At 41.7% G+C, this 18,519-nt stretch overlaps 1 protein-coding gene across 5 annotated transcripts in view; it reads right to left on the minus strand.

Moving 5' to 3' along the window:
* Positions 1-16: 16 nt before the first annotated feature.
* Positions 17-18,519, minus strand: part of si:dkey-66a8.7 (PI-PLC X domain-containing protein 1) — a 32,360-nt gene continuing 13,857 nt past the window's right edge. For all 5 annotated transcript variants that reach the window (XM_059963813.1, XM_059963814.1, XM_059963815.1 and 2 more), the window contains 5 exons: positions 18,038-18,171; positions 14,520-14,648; positions 6,720-6,881; positions 5,993-6,173; positions 17-1,419 (listed from right to left, as the gene is read on the minus strand). In XM_059963813.1, the coding sequence (XP_059819796.1) occupies positions 1,187-1,419; positions 5,993-6,173; positions 6,720-6,881; positions 14,520-14,648; positions 18,038-18,171 (839 nt within the window). In that variant the 3' untranslated portion in view covers positions 17-1,186. The remainder of the gene's footprint in view (positions 1,420-5,992; positions 6,174-6,719; positions 6,882-14,519; positions 14,649-18,037; positions 18,172-18,519) is intronic.

Raw genomic sequence — 18,519 nt, forward strand, 5'->3', positions numbered from 1 at the left:
ATACTGGACTAACATGGTAAGTAAATATGCTCTTATTTTTATACACTATTATGCATCAATGCAATTTGTAACAGTTGCAAACATATAAAATCAAGTTTTATGTAAACTTTCAGGAAGTAATTCATATCAAGTATTCCTGAATCTGCATAGTAGAATGTAACTGGCACTCATTATCATAATTAGTACTTGCATTCATATTTTTGTTGCTGATAAAGTGTGATACCTCCTGTAACTAATAAAGTGGTGATCTAGTGTATGTGTGTGGCCTTCTGCTGATGTAACCCATCTATTTCAAAGTTCAGTGTGTTGTGTGGGCAGTCTCCTCTAACCTCTCTCATTAACAAAGCCATTTCGCTCACAGTACATCCAACTTCAGCAATACCCCCACCACATCCTACTTTCACCAATGAGCACGAGGTGTTTTGCTTTTAGATTGCAAGCAAAAGACTCCCTCCAGTGTTTGCACAGAGACAACAAACAAATAGATGTTTGTTTAATCTGTGTAGGGAGATGTTATTTATTGCATAAGGTTTCTTGATTTAGTTTTTCACTAGCATAACTTAACTATAATTTATATTCTTTTGTTGTCTGTACCTACATGCCTGTGATTTTGCTGCAAGCAACTTTCTCCATTGCAGTGTACTTGTGCACATGATGATAAACTTGTCAAGGTGTTATGACCTGGAATGGTGGAAACAGATTCATTGATAACTTTCAAAAAGTAATACCTAACATTCAAACAAAAATGGAGGTTTATAAGGAAAGAGCAATAGGCCAAGATTCTACCAATGCACACAGGATGGGCTGAATGCAGTATGATTCCATGACTCAGAGTAGCAAGGTTGCAGGAAGCTTTTGCAATGCTATATAGGATCTTGAGGATCCATTTGAAGAAACAGACACATTTTTTTGTCATCTGTGCTGTATGCTGTTGATAATATGTTTTGTACCTTGGTTCTGGAAGAACGCTGTTTTGTTTGGCTATAATTATGTATGGTTGAATAATTAAACTTGGAACTTCTCACTTAACATGGCATCCAAATAAAACTCCTTCAGTGCTAAATTATGAACACTCTTAACAATGGGACATTTAACCTGTAAGCTCCAGGCGTTACACTTGCCCAAGCCAAAAAGGAAACTCTACAGCTTTCTAAGATGTTATATAAGTATATCAGTTTCTTTCACTTTAGATCAGTTTTCTATTGAGGTCAAGTACAGCCGGAACCAGGTCACCATCTTGTATGAAATCCCCTGCAATTATATTAAGGCAGTACTTTCCAGGTCCTGCTGTCTGCTTTATAATCCATTCTCTCAAATATGGGTAATTAGGAAAAGTCAGTTTCTTCAAGGAGCTGTGGAGGTGAGTCACAATGTACCACCAATCTTCTGTAAGGTTCATGCCAGCAACAAAGAAGCCATCTACATGAGGAGTAAATAAAATAACTGGTTAAAATGGCATTCAAAACAGAAAGATAATTATGAAAGATATTTGCTTAGAAATTTATCCTTGACCAGTAATGCTAAACACACTATGTACAAATTAAAGCATGTTGCGCTCTGTTGAACTCAATAGAATGAATTTCATAGGGAAAGTACAACAATATGCCTATGCAGCATGAAACTCAAACTAAACATTAAAAACATAGACATTGAAGTGGCAGTGTCAAAATGAATCTTTATAGATTTCTCAAAATCTCAACTTGTGTATCTATCACATCAGGGTTGATTTCAAGTCAAATCAAGTCACTTTTATTGTCATTTCAACCATAACTGCTGGTACAGTACACAGTAAAAACGAGACAACAACACTAATCTACGTAAACCAACACAAAAACTACACTAGTCTACAGACCTATCCAGGACTGCATAAAGTACACAGAACAGTGCAGGCATTACAATAAATAATAAACAAGACAATAGGCACAGCAGAGGGCAGTAGGTTGGTAGTCCAATGGTTTGGGGGAAAAATCTGTTACATAAACAAACAGCTGAATGGCGGCGTCCAGGATACCGTCTGTTTCTGTACTCCTGCCGAGTATTTCGTTGCCACGGATGTAGTCCAATTTAATGTCCATTGGAGAGCAGAATGGACGGGAGAGCCGACCGGCTTGGGCTTGCTTTTTTCCTAGCACAGACTCTTGCCCGCTTGCTTCGCTTCTGCTTCCTCGCACACCGCTTACGACGTCCCCAGCTCTGGCCACCGGCATCAGGCGACTTCGAGGACTGCAGACCTAATTCCCTCAGCAAGCCGAGGTCGCGCAATCTAGCCAGCAGATTTTCATGAAGGTTTGTTTTTGGGCGAACTCTGCATTGTAGCAGTAACTGGCAATGGTAGGTAGTCGCTTTGTTATCCATCGCCCTAATCCCTAAATGTGCCTTAAAATTAAAAACCTAAATCCGAAAAAAGCAGATCCGAAAGGCCACTGCTGTCGTGGGCCACGCCGCCTACTGGCTTGGGAGTGTCCTAGAGTTGTAAAGCACAGAAGCTGGCCCTTCAGCCATTTGGATCCAACCTGTACCATTTTGAACTGTAATTAACCTTTTTCGTTATTCTAATTTGTTAATTGGTGCAAGTCAATATTAGACTCCACTTTGCTGATTAAAGCAATGAGGGAAATTGAGGCATCAAGGCAAGTGCAGAGGGTGAACACCAGCTGTGTGTCTCTTGATTGCTTGCTACCAGAGAGGGGAGCACTTGTTACTGTGCCCACAGAGTGCTGCCCAGGTTTTCTGTGTTTTAGACATGGACTTGGACCATACACTTTTTTTTTTCAGTCTTATAGTTTTTTGCATTCTTTATAAAACCTTATTCAAAAAACTTTATTGTCATTCCAACCATACATCAGCTCTGCAGGGCAGAATGAGACAGCGTTTCCCAGGGGCAAGTGTAATCATAACTTAACAAACGCAACAATAAATAGTAAAACACAACAGCCTCATGTCGGTTAAAATCAACTTAAGTGCAAGTTAAAAGTGTCCAAAGCAGAGTCAGGTAGAGCAGCTATTTAGCAGTCTGACTGCCTGTGGGAGGAAGCTGTTTAGTAACCTTGTGGTTTTTGTTTTGATGCTCCTGTAACATTCGCCCGACGGCAGAAGAACAAACAGTTCATGGAGAGGGTGTGAGGGGTCTTTATTGATATTCCGTGTCTTCTGGAGGCATCGACTCTGAAAGAGGTCTTGGACAGAAGGCAGGGAGACCCCAATAACCTTCTCTGCTCCCCTTACCACCCTCTGCAAGGCTTTTTTGTCGGCAGCACTGCAGCTGGAGTACCAGGTTGTGATTTTTCTGTGTTTTTCGCCCAATCTGCCGCAAAAACAACAAATCTCACAACATACGGTGGTGATATTAAATCTGATTGTGATCCTCCCCAAACCAAAGGTTGGAACAGCCAAATGACTGAATCAGAATACAATCTATCAGGTGTATCATCACTGGCACACAAATTAGTTGTGGCAGCAGTACATAGCAACAAATTTAAAATACTTAAGGTTACAGTAAGAAACATGAGAAAAATAAGAAGTAAATTGTGCAAAAAAAGAGAGCAAAATAATGCGGTAGTGTTTGTGGACTACTCAGAAGTGGTGGAGGGGAAGAAGCTGTTCCTGAAATGTTAGGTGTGTGACTCCTCCCTGATGGTCGTATGAGAAGAGGGCATGTCCTGGATGGTGAGAGTCCTTAATGTCGGATACTGCCTTCTTAAGGCACTGCCTTTTAAAGATATCCTTGATGGTGGGGGCGGGGGGGGGGGGGTTTCTAATGCCTATGATGGAGCTGGCTCAGTCTACAACCCTCTGCAGATTGTTTTCAATCCGCTGCATTGGAGCCTCCTCACCAGCTGGTGATGCCACCAGTCAGAAGGCTCTCTACGTTACATATGTGGAAAGTTGCCAGTGTCCCAGATACTATAACCGATTATATCCTGCAGGATATTTTGAATAATTTTTCAGGATCTGAGCATTACTGGCAAGGATAGATTTTATTCCCTATCCCTTCTGACTGCATTGAGGCACGTTCATGAATGACTGCAGTCCTTCAAATGAAGCTCTTCCCATAACATTGTTAGAACACAGAAATATACAGCACATTATGCTGACCATGTAAAGAACTCTAGAAACTGCCCAGAATTACCCTATTGCATAGCCCTATATTTTTCTGAACTCCATGGTCTTAAAAGACCCTCATGTATCTGCCGCCACCATCATCACCGCCAGTGCATTCCACAAACCCACTACTCTGTGAAAAACTTACCCCTGACATCCCCTCGGTACCTATTTCCAAGCACCTAAAAACAATGCCCTCTCACATTAGCCATTTCAGCCCTGGGAAAAAGCCATGTAAAGACAGGTTAGGTGGAGATAAGACCCAGAACAGTGAAGGATGGTGATATATTTCCAAGTCAGAATGGTGGACAATGTGGAAGAAAACTTTCCAAGCACCATTCACAACCAGATGTGACAAGACTGAAGATCTGATCCAATCCATTACTGCACACTATTTTTGTGGACTGGCGTGCACGCAATCTGTGTCAGCTCAGGTTTAGATCTGGATTCTGCTTCCAACATTCCCTTCTACATTCTTCACTGTGTCAAGGTTGGTATTCTGACCTGGTAGAGTCCTCGAGTTGTAAAGCATAGAAGTAGGTTCTTCGACCATTTGGTTCTTGAACCAACTTGGAACAAAATTTATTTTTTTTCTTCTAATTGTGTTCTTTCTTATAACTTGCAGGTTGAGACAGTAATTAAGAAGGAAAATGCAATGTTAGCATTCATTTGAAGAGGATTAGAATATAACAGCAAGGATGTATTGCTGCAGCTTTATAAGACATTGGTCAGACCACACTTGGAATATCTGGGGTCCCTTATCGATGAAAGGATACATTGGCAGAGGAGGTTCATTAGAATGATCCTGGGAATAAAAGGGTTAAGAATTTGAAGTATTTGATGGCTCTGGGCCTGTACTCACTGGAATTGGGAAGAATAAAGGAGGAATCTCACTGAAACCTATTGAACATTGAAAGGCCTGGATAGAGAGAATGTTTCCTATAGTGGGAGAGCCTCAGATTAGAAGGACATCCCTTTGGAATGGAGATGAGGAGGAATTTCTTTCGCCAGAGGATGGGGTGGTGAATCTGTGGAATTCATTGCCACAGATTCTTTGAAGGCGAAGTCCCTGCATATACTTAAAACAGAGATTGATAGGATCTTGGTTAGTAACAGCATCAAAGGTTATGGGGAGAAGACAAGAGAATAGGGTTGAGAGAGATAATAAATCTTCCATGATGGAATAGCAGAGTAAACTCGATGGGCTGAATGGCCTAATTCTGCTGTTTTGTCTTAAGGCCTTATATTGGACTAAGTGAGGGGATGCAAGGTAATAGCATTTGACACATCGCCTCTTGTGGAGTTCTCTACTGTAAACAGCTACACCTCACATCAAATCAATCAGCATCCCTAGACACAGAGGGATAATGATTATAGAAATGAAAGAATCTGCAGATGCTGGAAATCCAAAGCAACCCATACAAATTGCTGGGGGAACTCAGCAGACCAGGCTGCATCTAATGAAAAGAGTAAACAGTCAACATTTTGGGCCAAGACCTTTCATCAGGACACTACACCCTATGGTCTTATATAAAAAATACATATAATTTCTGTTTGATGCATGTTTTTCTTGTAAAGATGCTATGTGCCTGTGATGCTGTTGCAGTAAGCTTTTCATTGCACCTGTGCATAGAGGTACTTGTGCAGATCACAATGATCTCGACTGTGACTTTTACTTTGCTGTCTGCTGGTTTCTCCACACCCATCCTTTGTAGCTTTGTAGGAGATAGCTTAACACCAAAGTGTGTGTGTGTGTGTGTGTGTGTGTGTGTGTGTGTGTGTGTGTGTGTGTGTGTGTGTGTGTGTTCTGAGAACTATTCCTTGTGACCTGACCTCAATACCAGCTGCCACATCTGTCTTGACAAGAGTAAAAGGGTCATGTTTCTAGTACCTGGTCGTCCTTTCTGTTTCTGTGTTTCTAGATATTGAACAAGTGATTTAGGTTTGTATGTATCTGCCCACCAATAGGAGATTCCAGGCCAAAGTTTGGGATATTCTTCTGCAATGTTGTCATCATAGGACAGGATGACTTGACGACCCAACTTCCACAATTTCCTTAATGTTACCCGTTCCTGTAGAGAAAGAGCATTGTAAAAACATCTCTATTAATTGAAAACTATATAATCCTCAATCTGTAGAAATTAAGCAGAATTTACCAAATTAATGAACACCTTTCCCCTTTTAGTTTCCTTCCCTCCCCCAATAAATTAGAAATTAACTTCTAATGTGCAAACATTTTCTTGTTATTCACAGATCTTTACAATTAATTAATTGTTCATTCAAGAATGGCATGATAGCTTAGCACCGTATTACCACGCCAACAGTCACCAGCTGGGTTTAATTCTCCCAACCGTAAGGAATTTGTACATTCTCCATGTGACTGGTGGATTTCCTCTGGGTTCTCTGGTTTCCTCCCACATTCCAAACAAAAATACAGGTTACTGTTAGTGAATTGAGGGCGTGCTATTTTGGTGCCAAAAACGGGCTACCCGATGCAATCCTCGCTGATCTGAATGATTTGACGCAAATAACGCATTTCACTGTATGTTTTGATGTACATGCAACAACTAAAGCTAATCTTTAAATCTCTTGATCATTACTCTAAAAGCATAACTTACAGCAGAGGTTTTCAGGCAGAGTTTGGGCCCAAATATGTTTTCAATTTTCTGAATTAACTGGTGGTGCTGTTGGTCATTCATCCCTTCAAAGAACCTGCAGGCCAGAATAACTACTTCCTTGGGATGGGTTTCCAACCAGTCTCTGATCTTCTTGAACGCGTCCTTTAAAATACAGAACTGTGATTAAGGAAAGCAACCTTAAAGATTTTAAACAACCTATGTTTTTTTGCTCAATCCTTTCTACTCCTGGGTAAAGAAATTCACATAATAGAGTACAAAGTGAATTTTATTGAATTGGATCCCATTGGTTGCAATGGTTCAGAATCAGATTTAATATCACCGGCAAACTGTATATTATAAAATTTGTTAACTGTGCAACAGCAGTACAATACATCATAGAGAAACAAAACTGAATTACGGTAAGTGTATATATTAAGTAGTTAAATAAGTAGTGTAAAAACAGGAATTTTAAAAATAGTAGTGTTCCTGGGTTCAACATTCATTTAGAAATCGGATGGCAAAGGGGAAGAAGCTGTTCCCAAAGCACTGAATGTGTGCCTTCAGGCTTCTGTATCTCCTTCTTGATGGTAGCAATAAGGAGAGGGCATGTCCTGGATAGTGGGGGTCCATAATGATGGATGCCACCTTTCTGAGGTACCGCTCCTTGAAAGATGTCTTGGATACTAAGAGGCTAGTACCCATGATAAAGGTGACTAATCTTACAACTCCTTGAACCTTGCTTTGATACTGTGCAGTGGCTCCCCTCCCATTCTGCAGCCAGTCAGGATGCTCTCCACAGTACATCTACAGAAGTTTAAGTGTTTCAGGTGACAAACCAAATCTTCTCCTAATGAAATATAGCCACTGTCTTGCCCTCTTTATAGCTGCATCGTTACGTTGAGACCAAGTTAGTTCCTCAGAGATCTTGACACCAGGAGCTTGAAATTGCTCCCCCTCACCACTTCTGATCCCCCTATGAGGATTGGTTTGTGCTCCTACCCTTTCTGATGTCTGGTATCAAAGTTCTTTGGTCTTACTGATGCTGAGTGCAAAGTTGTTGCTGCAACACCACTCAACTAGCCGGTATATCTCGCTCCTGTACGCCCTTGTGTTGCCATCTGTGACTCTGCCAACAATGGTTGCATCATCAACAAAGGTATAGATGGTATTTGCACTACGCCTCACCACAAAGCCACAGATGTAGAGAGAGTAGAGCAGTGAGCTAAGCACACACTGCATGCACCACTGTTGATTGTCAGTGAGGCGGACAGATTATTACCAATCCAGACAGACAGTGCTCTTCCAGTTAAGAAGCTGAGGATCCCGTTGCAAAGGAAAATACAATGCAAAGCAAGCAATACACTCAGTGGCTACTTTATTGGATGCCTCCTGTACCTAATAAGGTGGCCACTGACAATGCAATATATGATAATACAGGAAGAAAAAAAAATCTATGTATATTAAATAGATTAAATTAGGGCAAAACAGAAATAATATACATAAAAAAGTGAGGTAGTGTTCATGGGTTCAATGTCTATTTAGGAATCGGAGGGCAGAAAGGAAGTAGTTGTTCCTGAATCACTGAGTGTGTGCCTTCAAGCTTCTGTACCTCCTTCCTGACTGTAATAATGAAAAGAGGTCATGTCCTGGGTGATGGGGATCCTTAATGATGGACGCCGTCTTTCTGAGGCACCACTCCTTGAAGATGTCTTGGATACCATGGAGGCTAGAACCTAAGATGGAGCTAACTAATTTTACAACTTTCTGTAGCTTCATTCCATCCTGTGCAGCAGCCCCCTCCATACCAGACAGTGATGCAGCCTATCAGAATGCTCTCCACGGTACATCTATAGATTTCCGAGTATTTCTTCAAACTCCTAATGAAATATAGCCACCGTCTTGCCTCCTTTATAGCTGCATCAATATATTGGGACCAGGTTAAAATCCTCAGAGATCTTGACACCCAAGAACCTGAAATTGCTCACTCTCTCCACTTCTGATCCCTCTATGAGGATTGGTATGTGTTCCCTCATCATACCCTTTCCAAAGTCCACAATTGGCACTTACTGATGTTAAGTGAGTACATAAGTATATCATGTAGCAAATCCAATATTGACAATTTCAGGAACTTAAAGAAAACCCTCCTGATGAAGGGCTTTGGCCTGAAACGTAGTCACTACCTCCTCCCATATATGCTGTCTGGCCTGCTGAGTTCTGCCAGCATTTTGTGTTTTTATTGACAATTTCACATTACTCACCTAAACAAATTTCTCACCTTTCTTACAAAAAAAGCATTTATCACTGTAAACTTTGTATTTTATCTGATACTCCTCAATTATAAATATGGAGTTGGTTAGCAAGTCTGTGGAGCTACCTGTAATTAGCTAACATTACTAACGTTGGATGGATCCCAGCTGCTGATGGATGAGTCAGCTCACTAGAGCAAGATTGGATATCTAGTTGAGTGGTGTCATGACCTCTTGTTCAACATTAGTAAATCTAAAGTGATGATTGTTGACTTCAGGAAGGGGAAGGAGGGTGAACATCAGCCAAAATGCACTAGGGAAATCAGCAGTGGAGAGAATCGGCAGCTTTAAGTTCCTGAGCATTAACCTATCAGATCACCTGTCTTAAGCTCAGCTCATAGATGCAACCATAAAGAAAGTACATGGTGTCTCTACTTTCTTAGGTTAAGGAGATTCATCTTGTCACCAAACACTCTTAACAAATGTCACAGTTCATACTAAATAAAGTATAGTACTTCCTCTCCCCTCCTCTTCTATTCAACCCCCCCAGCCTCTTAACTCTTCTCACCTGCCTATCACCTCCTCCCAGATCCCCTTCTCCTTCCCACTCTATCAGATTCCTTCTTCTCAAGCCCTTTACCTTTCCTGCCTACCTGGTTTCACCTATCACCTTCAAGCTATCCTCCTGCCCCTCCCACCTACTTTTTTATTCTGGTGTCCTCCCCCTTCCTGTTCTGCCCTGGAGAACGGTCTTGGCCCACAATGTCGACTTTTAATTCATTTCTATAAATGCTGACTGACCTGCTTTTTCCCTCTGGGGGGGGGGGGGGGGTGGTGTGTGTGTGTGTTGGTGTCACTTTGTATTTCCAACATCTGCAGACTTCTTCATGTTTATAGAAAGTATCCTGACTGGTGCATCATGGTCTGGGACAGCAATTCAAATGGGCAGAAGCTGCAGAGAGTGGTGGACTATCCCTCCTCACCTGCAGTATCTACAGGAGGTGCTGCCTCAAAAAGGCAACATCCACCAAAGATCTCCACCATCTACGCCATGCCATCTCGCAGCTACCACGGGAAAGGAAGTGCAGAAGCCTAAGGTCCCACATCACCAAGTCCAAGAACAACTATTTTCCTTTCACCAATTGTTTCCTTAACCAATTGAAAAAGCGGTAATCACTACAGTTTAGCAACACCATGATCACTTGGCACTAAAATAGGCTTTTTTATTCTAATCGTGCTCTTTCTTGAAACATAGAAAATAGATGTAGGAGTAGGCCATTTGGCCCTTCGAGCCTGCACCACCATTCAGTATGATCATGGCTGATCATCCAACTCAGAACCCTGTACCTGCTTTCTCTCCATACCCCCTGATCCCTTTAGCCACAAGGGCCATATTTAACTTCCTCTTAAATATAGCCAATGAACTGGCCTCAACTGTTTCCTGTGTCCTGTGGCACAGAATTCCACAGATTCACCACTCTCTGTGTTAAGAAGTTTTTCCTCATCTCAGTCCTAAAAGGCTTCCCCTTTATCCTTAAACTGTGACCCCTCGTTCTGGACTTCCCCAACATCGGAAACAATCTTCCTGCATCTAGCGTGTCCAATCCCTTTAGAATTTTATATGTTTCAATAAGATCCCCCCTCAATCTTCTAAATTCCAATGAGTATAAGCCTAGTCGATCCAGTCTTTCTTCATATGAAAGTCCTGCCATTCCAGGAATCAATCTGGTGAACCTTCTCTGTACTCCCTCTATGGCAAGAATGTCTTTCCTCAGATTAGGGGACCAAAACTGCACACAATATTCTAGGTGCGGTCTCACCAAGGCCTTGTACAACTGCAGTAGAACCTCCCTGCTCTTGTACTCAAATCCTTTTGCTATGAATGCCAACATACCATTTGCCTTTTTCACCGCCTGCTGTACCTGCATGCCCTCCTTCAATGACTGGTGTACAATGACACCCAGGTCTCGTTGCATCTCCCCTTTTCCTAATCGGCCACCGTTCAGATAATAATCTGTTTTCCTGTTCTTGCAACCAAAGTGGATAACCTCACATTTATCCACATTAAATTGCATCTGCCATGAATTTACCCACTCACCTAACCTATCCAAGTCACCCTGAAAAAAACTGTGTATCAATCACTAGATTCTGGAATGGCTCCAGAAGACTAGAAAATCGAAAATGTCACTCCACTCTTCAGAAAGGGAGAGAGGCTGAAGTAAGGAAACTATAGGCCAGTTAGTCTGACCTCAGTGGTTGGGAAGATGTTGGAGTCGATTATTAAGGATGAGGTCTCAGGGTACTTGGAGGCAGATGATAAAATAGGCTGTAGTGTGCATAGTTTCCTCAAGGGAAAATCATGCCTGGCAAATCTGTTGGAATTCTTTGAAAAAATAACAAGCAGGATAGACAAAGGAGAATCTGCTGACGTTGTATACTTGGATTTTCAGAAGGCCTTTGACAAGCTGCCACACATGAGGCTACTTAACAAGCTACAGCTGAAAGTATGACAGGAAAGATTCTAGCATGAATAAAGCAGTGGCTGATTGTCAGGAGGCAAAGAATGGGAAGAAAGGAAGCCATTTCTGGCTGGCTGCTGGTGACCAGAGGTGTACCATAGGGCTCTGTGTTGGGACCGACTCCTTTTACATCTCACATCAATGATTTAGATGACAGACTTGATGGCTTTGTTACAAAGTTTGCAGGTGATAGGAAGGTAGGTGGTGGGGCAGGTAGTTTTGAGGAAGTAGAGAGACTACAGAAGGACTTGAATAGATTAGGAGAAGGGACAAAGAAGTGGCAGATGGAATACAATATCGGAAAGTGTATGGTCATGCATTTCAATAGAAGAAACAAAAGAGTTGACTATTTTCTAAATGGAGAGAAAATACCAAAAAACTGAGGCACGAAGAGACTTGGGAGTCCTTGTGCAGGATTCCCTAAAGGTTAACTTGCAGGTTGAGTCTGTGGTGAGGAAGGCAAATGCAACGTTAGCATTCATTTCAAGAGTACTAGAATATAAAAGCAATTATAAAGCACTGTCACGGCCTCACTTGGAGTATTGTGAACAGGTTTGGGTCCCTTATCTTAGAAAGGATGTGCTGAAACTGGAGAGGGTTCAAAGGAAGTTCACAAACGTGATTCCAGGATTGAATGGCTTGTCATATGAAGTGTTGATGGCTCTGAGCCTGTATTCACTAGAATTCAGAAGAAGAAGGGCTGACCTCATTGAAACCTATCGAATGGAGAAAGGCCTTGATAGAGCAGGTGTGGAGAGCAGAGTAGCAGAGTCCAAGACCAGAGGACGCAGCCTCAGAATAGAGTGTTGTCCTTTTAGAACAGAGATGTGGAGGAATGACTTCAGCCAGAGTGCGAATCTATGGAATTCATTGCCACAGGTGGCTGTGGAGGCCAAGTCTTTATGTATATTTAAGGCCGAGGTTGATAGATTCTTGATTGGTCAAGGCATGAAGGGATAGGGGGAGAAGGCAAGAAATTGGGACTGAGAGGAAAATCAGATCAGCCATGATGAAATGGTGAATAGATTCGAATGGGCCAAATGGCATAATTCTGCTCCTTTATCTTATGGTTTTATAATTTAAACTTTTCCTTGTGAATGTTCCTTTTATGATGCAGCTAAAACTAAGTATGAGAACAAGGACAGCAGTAAAATAAACAACTGCTGAGTATTGCCTGACAGAACAAAGAGTAAAGAACTGGTTTAGGGAATCTTGATTTTCAAGAAATAACGTGGCTCAGGTTAAGGAAAAAAAAGGTGCTTAGCAGGTAGGAACAAAAGAGGTACTTATGGAATATAAAAAAATGCAACTGAATGCTTAAGGAAGAAATCAGAAAAGTTAAAAGAAGGCATGAGGTTGTCCTAGCAGACAAGGTGGAGGCGAATCCTAAGAGATTCTACAGATCTGTTAAGAGCAAAAGGATTGCAAGGGGATTTGTCATCTGGAAGATCAGAATGGTAATCCATGTGTGGAGCCAAAAGAGATAGGGGAGATCTGAAATGTATTTTTTGCATCTGTATCTACTCAGGAGAGGGACACAGAGTCTGTAGAAGTGAAGCAAAGCATCAATTTCTTGGACCCTATACAGAGGAGGAGGTGCTTGCTGTTTTCAGGCAAATTAGGGTGGATAAACACCTAACAAGGTGTTCCCTCGGACCTTGTGGGAGGTGGGGGCAGAAATTGCAGGGCCCTTGCAGAGATATTTAAAATGTCCTTAGCTATGTGTTAGGAGCTGGAGATTAGAGGATAGCTAATGTTGTTCTGTTGTTTAAGAGAGGCAATTTTAGACCTGTGAGCCTGACGTTCATAGTTGGTAAGTTATTGGAAATATTCTAAGGAACAAGTATTTGAATAGACAGGGACTGATTAGGGATAGTGCCTGTTAGGTCTTAACTAACCAATCTTAAGAGTTTTTTTTGAGGAAGTTACCAGGAAAGTTGATCAAGGAAAGGCAGTAGATGTTGTCTACATGGACTTTAGCAAGACCTTTGACAAGATCTCACATGGGAGGTTGGTCAAGAACGTTCAGTTGCTTGGCATTCAAGATGAGATAGTAAATTGGATTAGACATTGGCTTGTGGGAGAAGCCAGAGGGAGAGTAGATGGTGGCCACTCTGACTGGAGGCAATGAGTAGTGGTGTGCCACAGGGATCGGTGCTGGGTCCTTTTCTGTTTCTGGACGATAATATGGTTAACAGGATCAACAAATTTGTGAATGACACCAAGATTGGGGGTGTAGTGGACAGTCAGGAAGGCTATCAGGGCTTTCAGAGAGAATTGCATCAGCTGGAAAAATGGGCTGAAAAATGGCAGATGGAATTTAATGCAGACAAGTGTGAGGCGTTGCACTTCAGTAGGATCTACCAGGGTGGGTCTTACACAGTGAACAGTAGGGCACCAAGGAGTGAGGTGGAACAAAGGGATCTGGAAATACAGGTCCATTATTCATTGAAAGTAGCATCACAAGTAACAAGTAAAGTTGTAATGAAAGCTTTTGGCACATTGGCCTTCATAAATCAATTTATTGAGAACAGGCGATGTAATGTTATGTTGAAGTTGTATAAGCCGCCAGTGGAAGTGGTGGATGCAGGTTTGATTTTAACATTTAAGAATAATTTGGATAGGTGTATTGAACACTACAGCACAGAAACAGGCCCTTCAGCCCATTCAGTCTGTGCATAACGATTAATCTGGCTAGTCCCATCGACCTGAACCCAGACCATGACCCTCCATACCTCTCCCATCCACATACCTATGCAAACCCACATCCACCACTTCCGCTAGCAGCTTGTTCCACACTCTCACCACCCTCTGAGTGAAGACATTCCCCTTAAATACTTCACCTTTCACCTTAACCCATGACCCCTGGTAGCAGTCTCACCCAGCCTCAGTGGGAAAAACCTGCTTGCATTTACCCTATCTTGCCCTCATACCTCTATCAAATCTCCCCTCATTCTCTTACACTCTAGAGAATAAAGTCCTCTAAAATTGTATTCCCCAGAGCTAATTCAGATCATGTTTGTTAGCTGTCTTACCTGAACAGTTATCGTTGTATAGATCCCATGGACAAAGTGCAAATTTTCAGTTGTATCATTTGGTTTATGAGCAATCCGAAGATCAAAGAATCGAATTCCTTCCTCCAGCTGTTGAGTTACATTGGATTCCTACAATATAAGTAAAAGAATTCTATTTTTAAAATCCCTTCTGCTGTATAATTATGTTTGCTCTCTCTTTGACTCCATTTTAAAACAGCATTTTTGTTCTTCTCTGGAAGCTCCAGAAAAACCTTGTTTCTTTGTTCCCGTTCAATGTTTTACTGGGCTTCTGAACTCGGCAATGTCTCTTTGTGTGATGTAGACTTTTTTTTTACAGCATTATTCATTTCTATTACAGCTGCATCAACACCCTGATCATCCAAACTCTCTGCGTTCATATTTTTTAATGCACGTCGATGTGCTGCCGTGGAAGCATGCATTAGGAGTTTGTGCAGATTCAGCAGGATGTCTAAAAATTTGACAAACTTCTACAGATGTGTGGTAGGGTGTATATTGACTGGCTGTATCACAATCTGGTATGGGAATACCAATGCCCTCAAATAGAAAATCAAAATACAAAAAAAAATTCTGGATACGGCATAACAGGTAAAGCCCTCCCAGCCATTGAGAATATCTATGTGGAGTGTTAACAAAGGAAAGCAGCATCTGTCAACACGGACCCCCACAGCTTGGGACATGCTCTCTTCTCACTGCTACCATTAGGAAGAAGGTACAAAAGCCTCAGGGCTCATAGCTCCAAGTTTAAGGACAGTTATTACCCCTCAATCATCAGGCTCCTGAACCGAATAGGATAACCTCACTCAACTTCTCTTGCCCTATCACTGAGATGTTCCCACAACCCATGGGTTCACTTTCAGAGACGCTTTATCTCATGTTCTTGATATTTATTGCTTACCTATTTTTTTATTTGCACAATTTCTTGTCTTTTGCACACTGGTTGAACACCCAAGTTGGTGTGGTCCTCCATTGATTCCATTGTGGTTATTATTCTATTATGAATTTATTAGTATGCCCCCAAGAAAATAAACCTCAAGGTTGTATATGGTGACATATGTGTACTTTGAACTTTTAATCCTCATAAAATTCAACTTCTTGCAAGGTCATAAAATGAATTGGGATGTTGTACAATAATTTTTTTAACCTCTTTTTATTCCTTATACATATGCTCTGCATATGCCTAATAATAAAATTGCATATTCTACACATAACTATTTCAGTGATAGGTGGTAGAATGTTTTCAGTTACAGAGGTGAACTAAATCACAAGTGGGAAGGGATTGATGAAGAAGATGGTTTATAAAGGAGAATCACAAAAGGGAAGGAAGGCTAATAAGATAAGATATTCATTGCCACAGGTGGCTGCGGTGACCAAGTCATTGGGTATATTTAAAGCAGAGGTTGATAGATTCTTAATTAAGTAAGGGCATCAAAGGTTACAGGGAGAACGGCAGAAGAATGGGGTTGAGAAGGATAATAGATCAGCCATGATGAAAAGGCATAGCAGATCAATGGACCGAATGGTCTAATTCTGCTCCCACATCTTATGATTTTCTACTGGACCTAGTGACAAGACATGAGGTAATGTCGCTTAAAAAATCAACCCTAGTGGGGGTTTCAACTGCAAAGAGCTACACCTCACATCAAACCAACCAACACCCCTCGACACAAACCTCCTAAAGGGCATGATTTGCAATCGTCCCTCCTGTCGTGCACTCACTGACGGAAAGGAAGGATCACAGACACACCAAATAATGAGTGACAGACTTACAAACAGGACAAAGGCACCTCAAAGCACAAAGATAATCAAGAGAGCCTCAAAGGGAGGATATAAGAATCCTGGCATTCCAATGATTTATTCACACTGAACAGGCACCCATCACCATAAGGCTTTACTGCAATTTAAATGTGCCAGGGTCCTTAAGCTTGTTATAGCCAGGGTGGTAGTGGTGTTAAGTTCCTACACTTATCAAATGCCCCCAATGGTGCGTGACTCAAATACCCTCTGACAACCAAGTCTTTCATGTGTGGCTTAGCTTCTAGGCCCAATGGAACTGTTTCTACTGACAGGAGAAGGGGCAAAGGTGGATTACTGGTGCCTTTAAATAAGTTGCTTCAGTGGTTGCCAGCTCATCTAGGGGAAGGAAAACTCTGATCTCAAACCTCTTGCAGCTACACCCACTCATGGTAAAGACTACGGGAGTAAACCCCAATGAGAAACCCAGAACTGCAGTCCCTAAGGCACTCCTACGTTGAGTTCAATGCTGACTGGCGAACTCAGTCAACTCTCACGAAGCTGCTGGTGCCACACTGTATCAGTTTCTGACATTCCTTTAGATTCATCAGCTGTGTGGAGAGGGGGAGCCTACTGCATGGCCAACAGATTATTCTCCATATCATACTGCCCTGGCTTGTGTATCACGTAGACAGCGAGGATACAACATCCATAGTCGACCTCGACCAATGGGAGGCCTCCTCAAATGTGCCAGGGAAGCTGCAGTGCCCATAACAGTAATGTGAGACTTGCAGTCAGAGGAAGCTGCAATGTGCAGATTCTGACTAATTCCCACGTAAAATGGTACTCTGACTCCTATTGATGTCACGATCTGTGATTTCCTAAGCAAAGCTACCTATTACAAACTGTAAACACCAGAGACAAAAGTAAACAGCGTCACTGGAATACACAGAAACCATCATAAAACTGCAAGAAACAAGACGACTGTAGAGCATCATCACCACATAGAACAACATACACAAAACTGAGGGAATTTAGGGACAGCATGAGTGGTTAAGTGGTTTAATCTCATTAAAACATCACATGAAGATCTTCTTTTATTATTTTCTGTAAATTCTTTAAAATGATAATACATTATAAAGCATTATAACTCATTATAAAAGAAAACTTTTCAAGTGGGACAGCTAGAAGCTGGAACAATTATTTCAACCAAAGAAAAGATGACTTTGCTCTCCGTATGTGATTAACATTGAAAAATGTATGAAGACTTAAGTTAAATAAATTAAAGTAGCCTTCATACTGGTATCGACCCAGAGCACAAAGCTGTACCTAAATCTAACACTAAAATGGATCCTATTTCAGGCTGTGGAGTGAAAGCAGTCAAAAATGGAGAAGGATCATCATGGCACTGTGGTGAACTACATATACCTGTCTGGACACACCCCCTGCTGACTGCTCCTGTGGCTCCTCCCACAGACCCCTGTATAAAGGCGATCAAGGCCTGAGCCCGGCCTCTCAGTCTCCAGAATGTAGTATGGTGGTCAACCACTGCTTGTTCCTTCTTCCAGTCAATAAAAGCCGATATCTCGCCTTTACGTCTCAGAGTGAGTTATTGATGGTGCATCAGGCACTTAATGGGACTTACAAATGAAGTATATTATTAAGACAAAGGAATCTTCACCCTCTGCCTAACCATGACACACTACATTGGAATAACTACTGCTTACAAATGCCATGCAATGTTGGCTGCAAAAGGCAGAGCTTACCTGTGTCGTACACCATCTGTATATCTCTGGACGTGTGATGCAGGGTATTATATGATCCAGATAGTTTACAAACTTATCTGAAGGTGTGACAGGAGAACTTAAGTCTAAGCAGTAAGACATGGAGTCATGGCTTCCTGCAACGGAACGAGAGTCATTCTATTTACCATACGATGAATCACAAATGCACACAGATCAATCACCACTCTACTAACCACATTTACCACACATCAACACAAAGCAACTGCTTAGAAGCTGGATTACCCCCGTGTTTTGTGCAGTAAATGTTGGTACACATGACATTAAATCGCAAGCCGTCCTCAAAACGTCTTCAAATTGACAATGTGCGTGGAATGAGGTGATGACACTCCATGGCTATGCATTGTTTGAACACCCCACCTTTACCAGCTGTGATTGGACATACAGTCAGTGGGCACATTATTAGGTACACCTGTACACTTGCTCATTAATGCAAACATCTAATC

The sequence above is a fragment of the Hypanus sabinus genome, chromosome 3 (assembly GCF_030144855.1).
Source record: "Hypanus sabinus isolate sHypSab1 chromosome 3, sHypSab1.hap1, whole genome shotgun sequence".
NCBI classification, from domain to species: domain Eukaryota; kingdom Metazoa; phylum Chordata; class Chondrichthyes; order Myliobatiformes; family Dasyatidae; genus Hypanus; species Hypanus sabinus.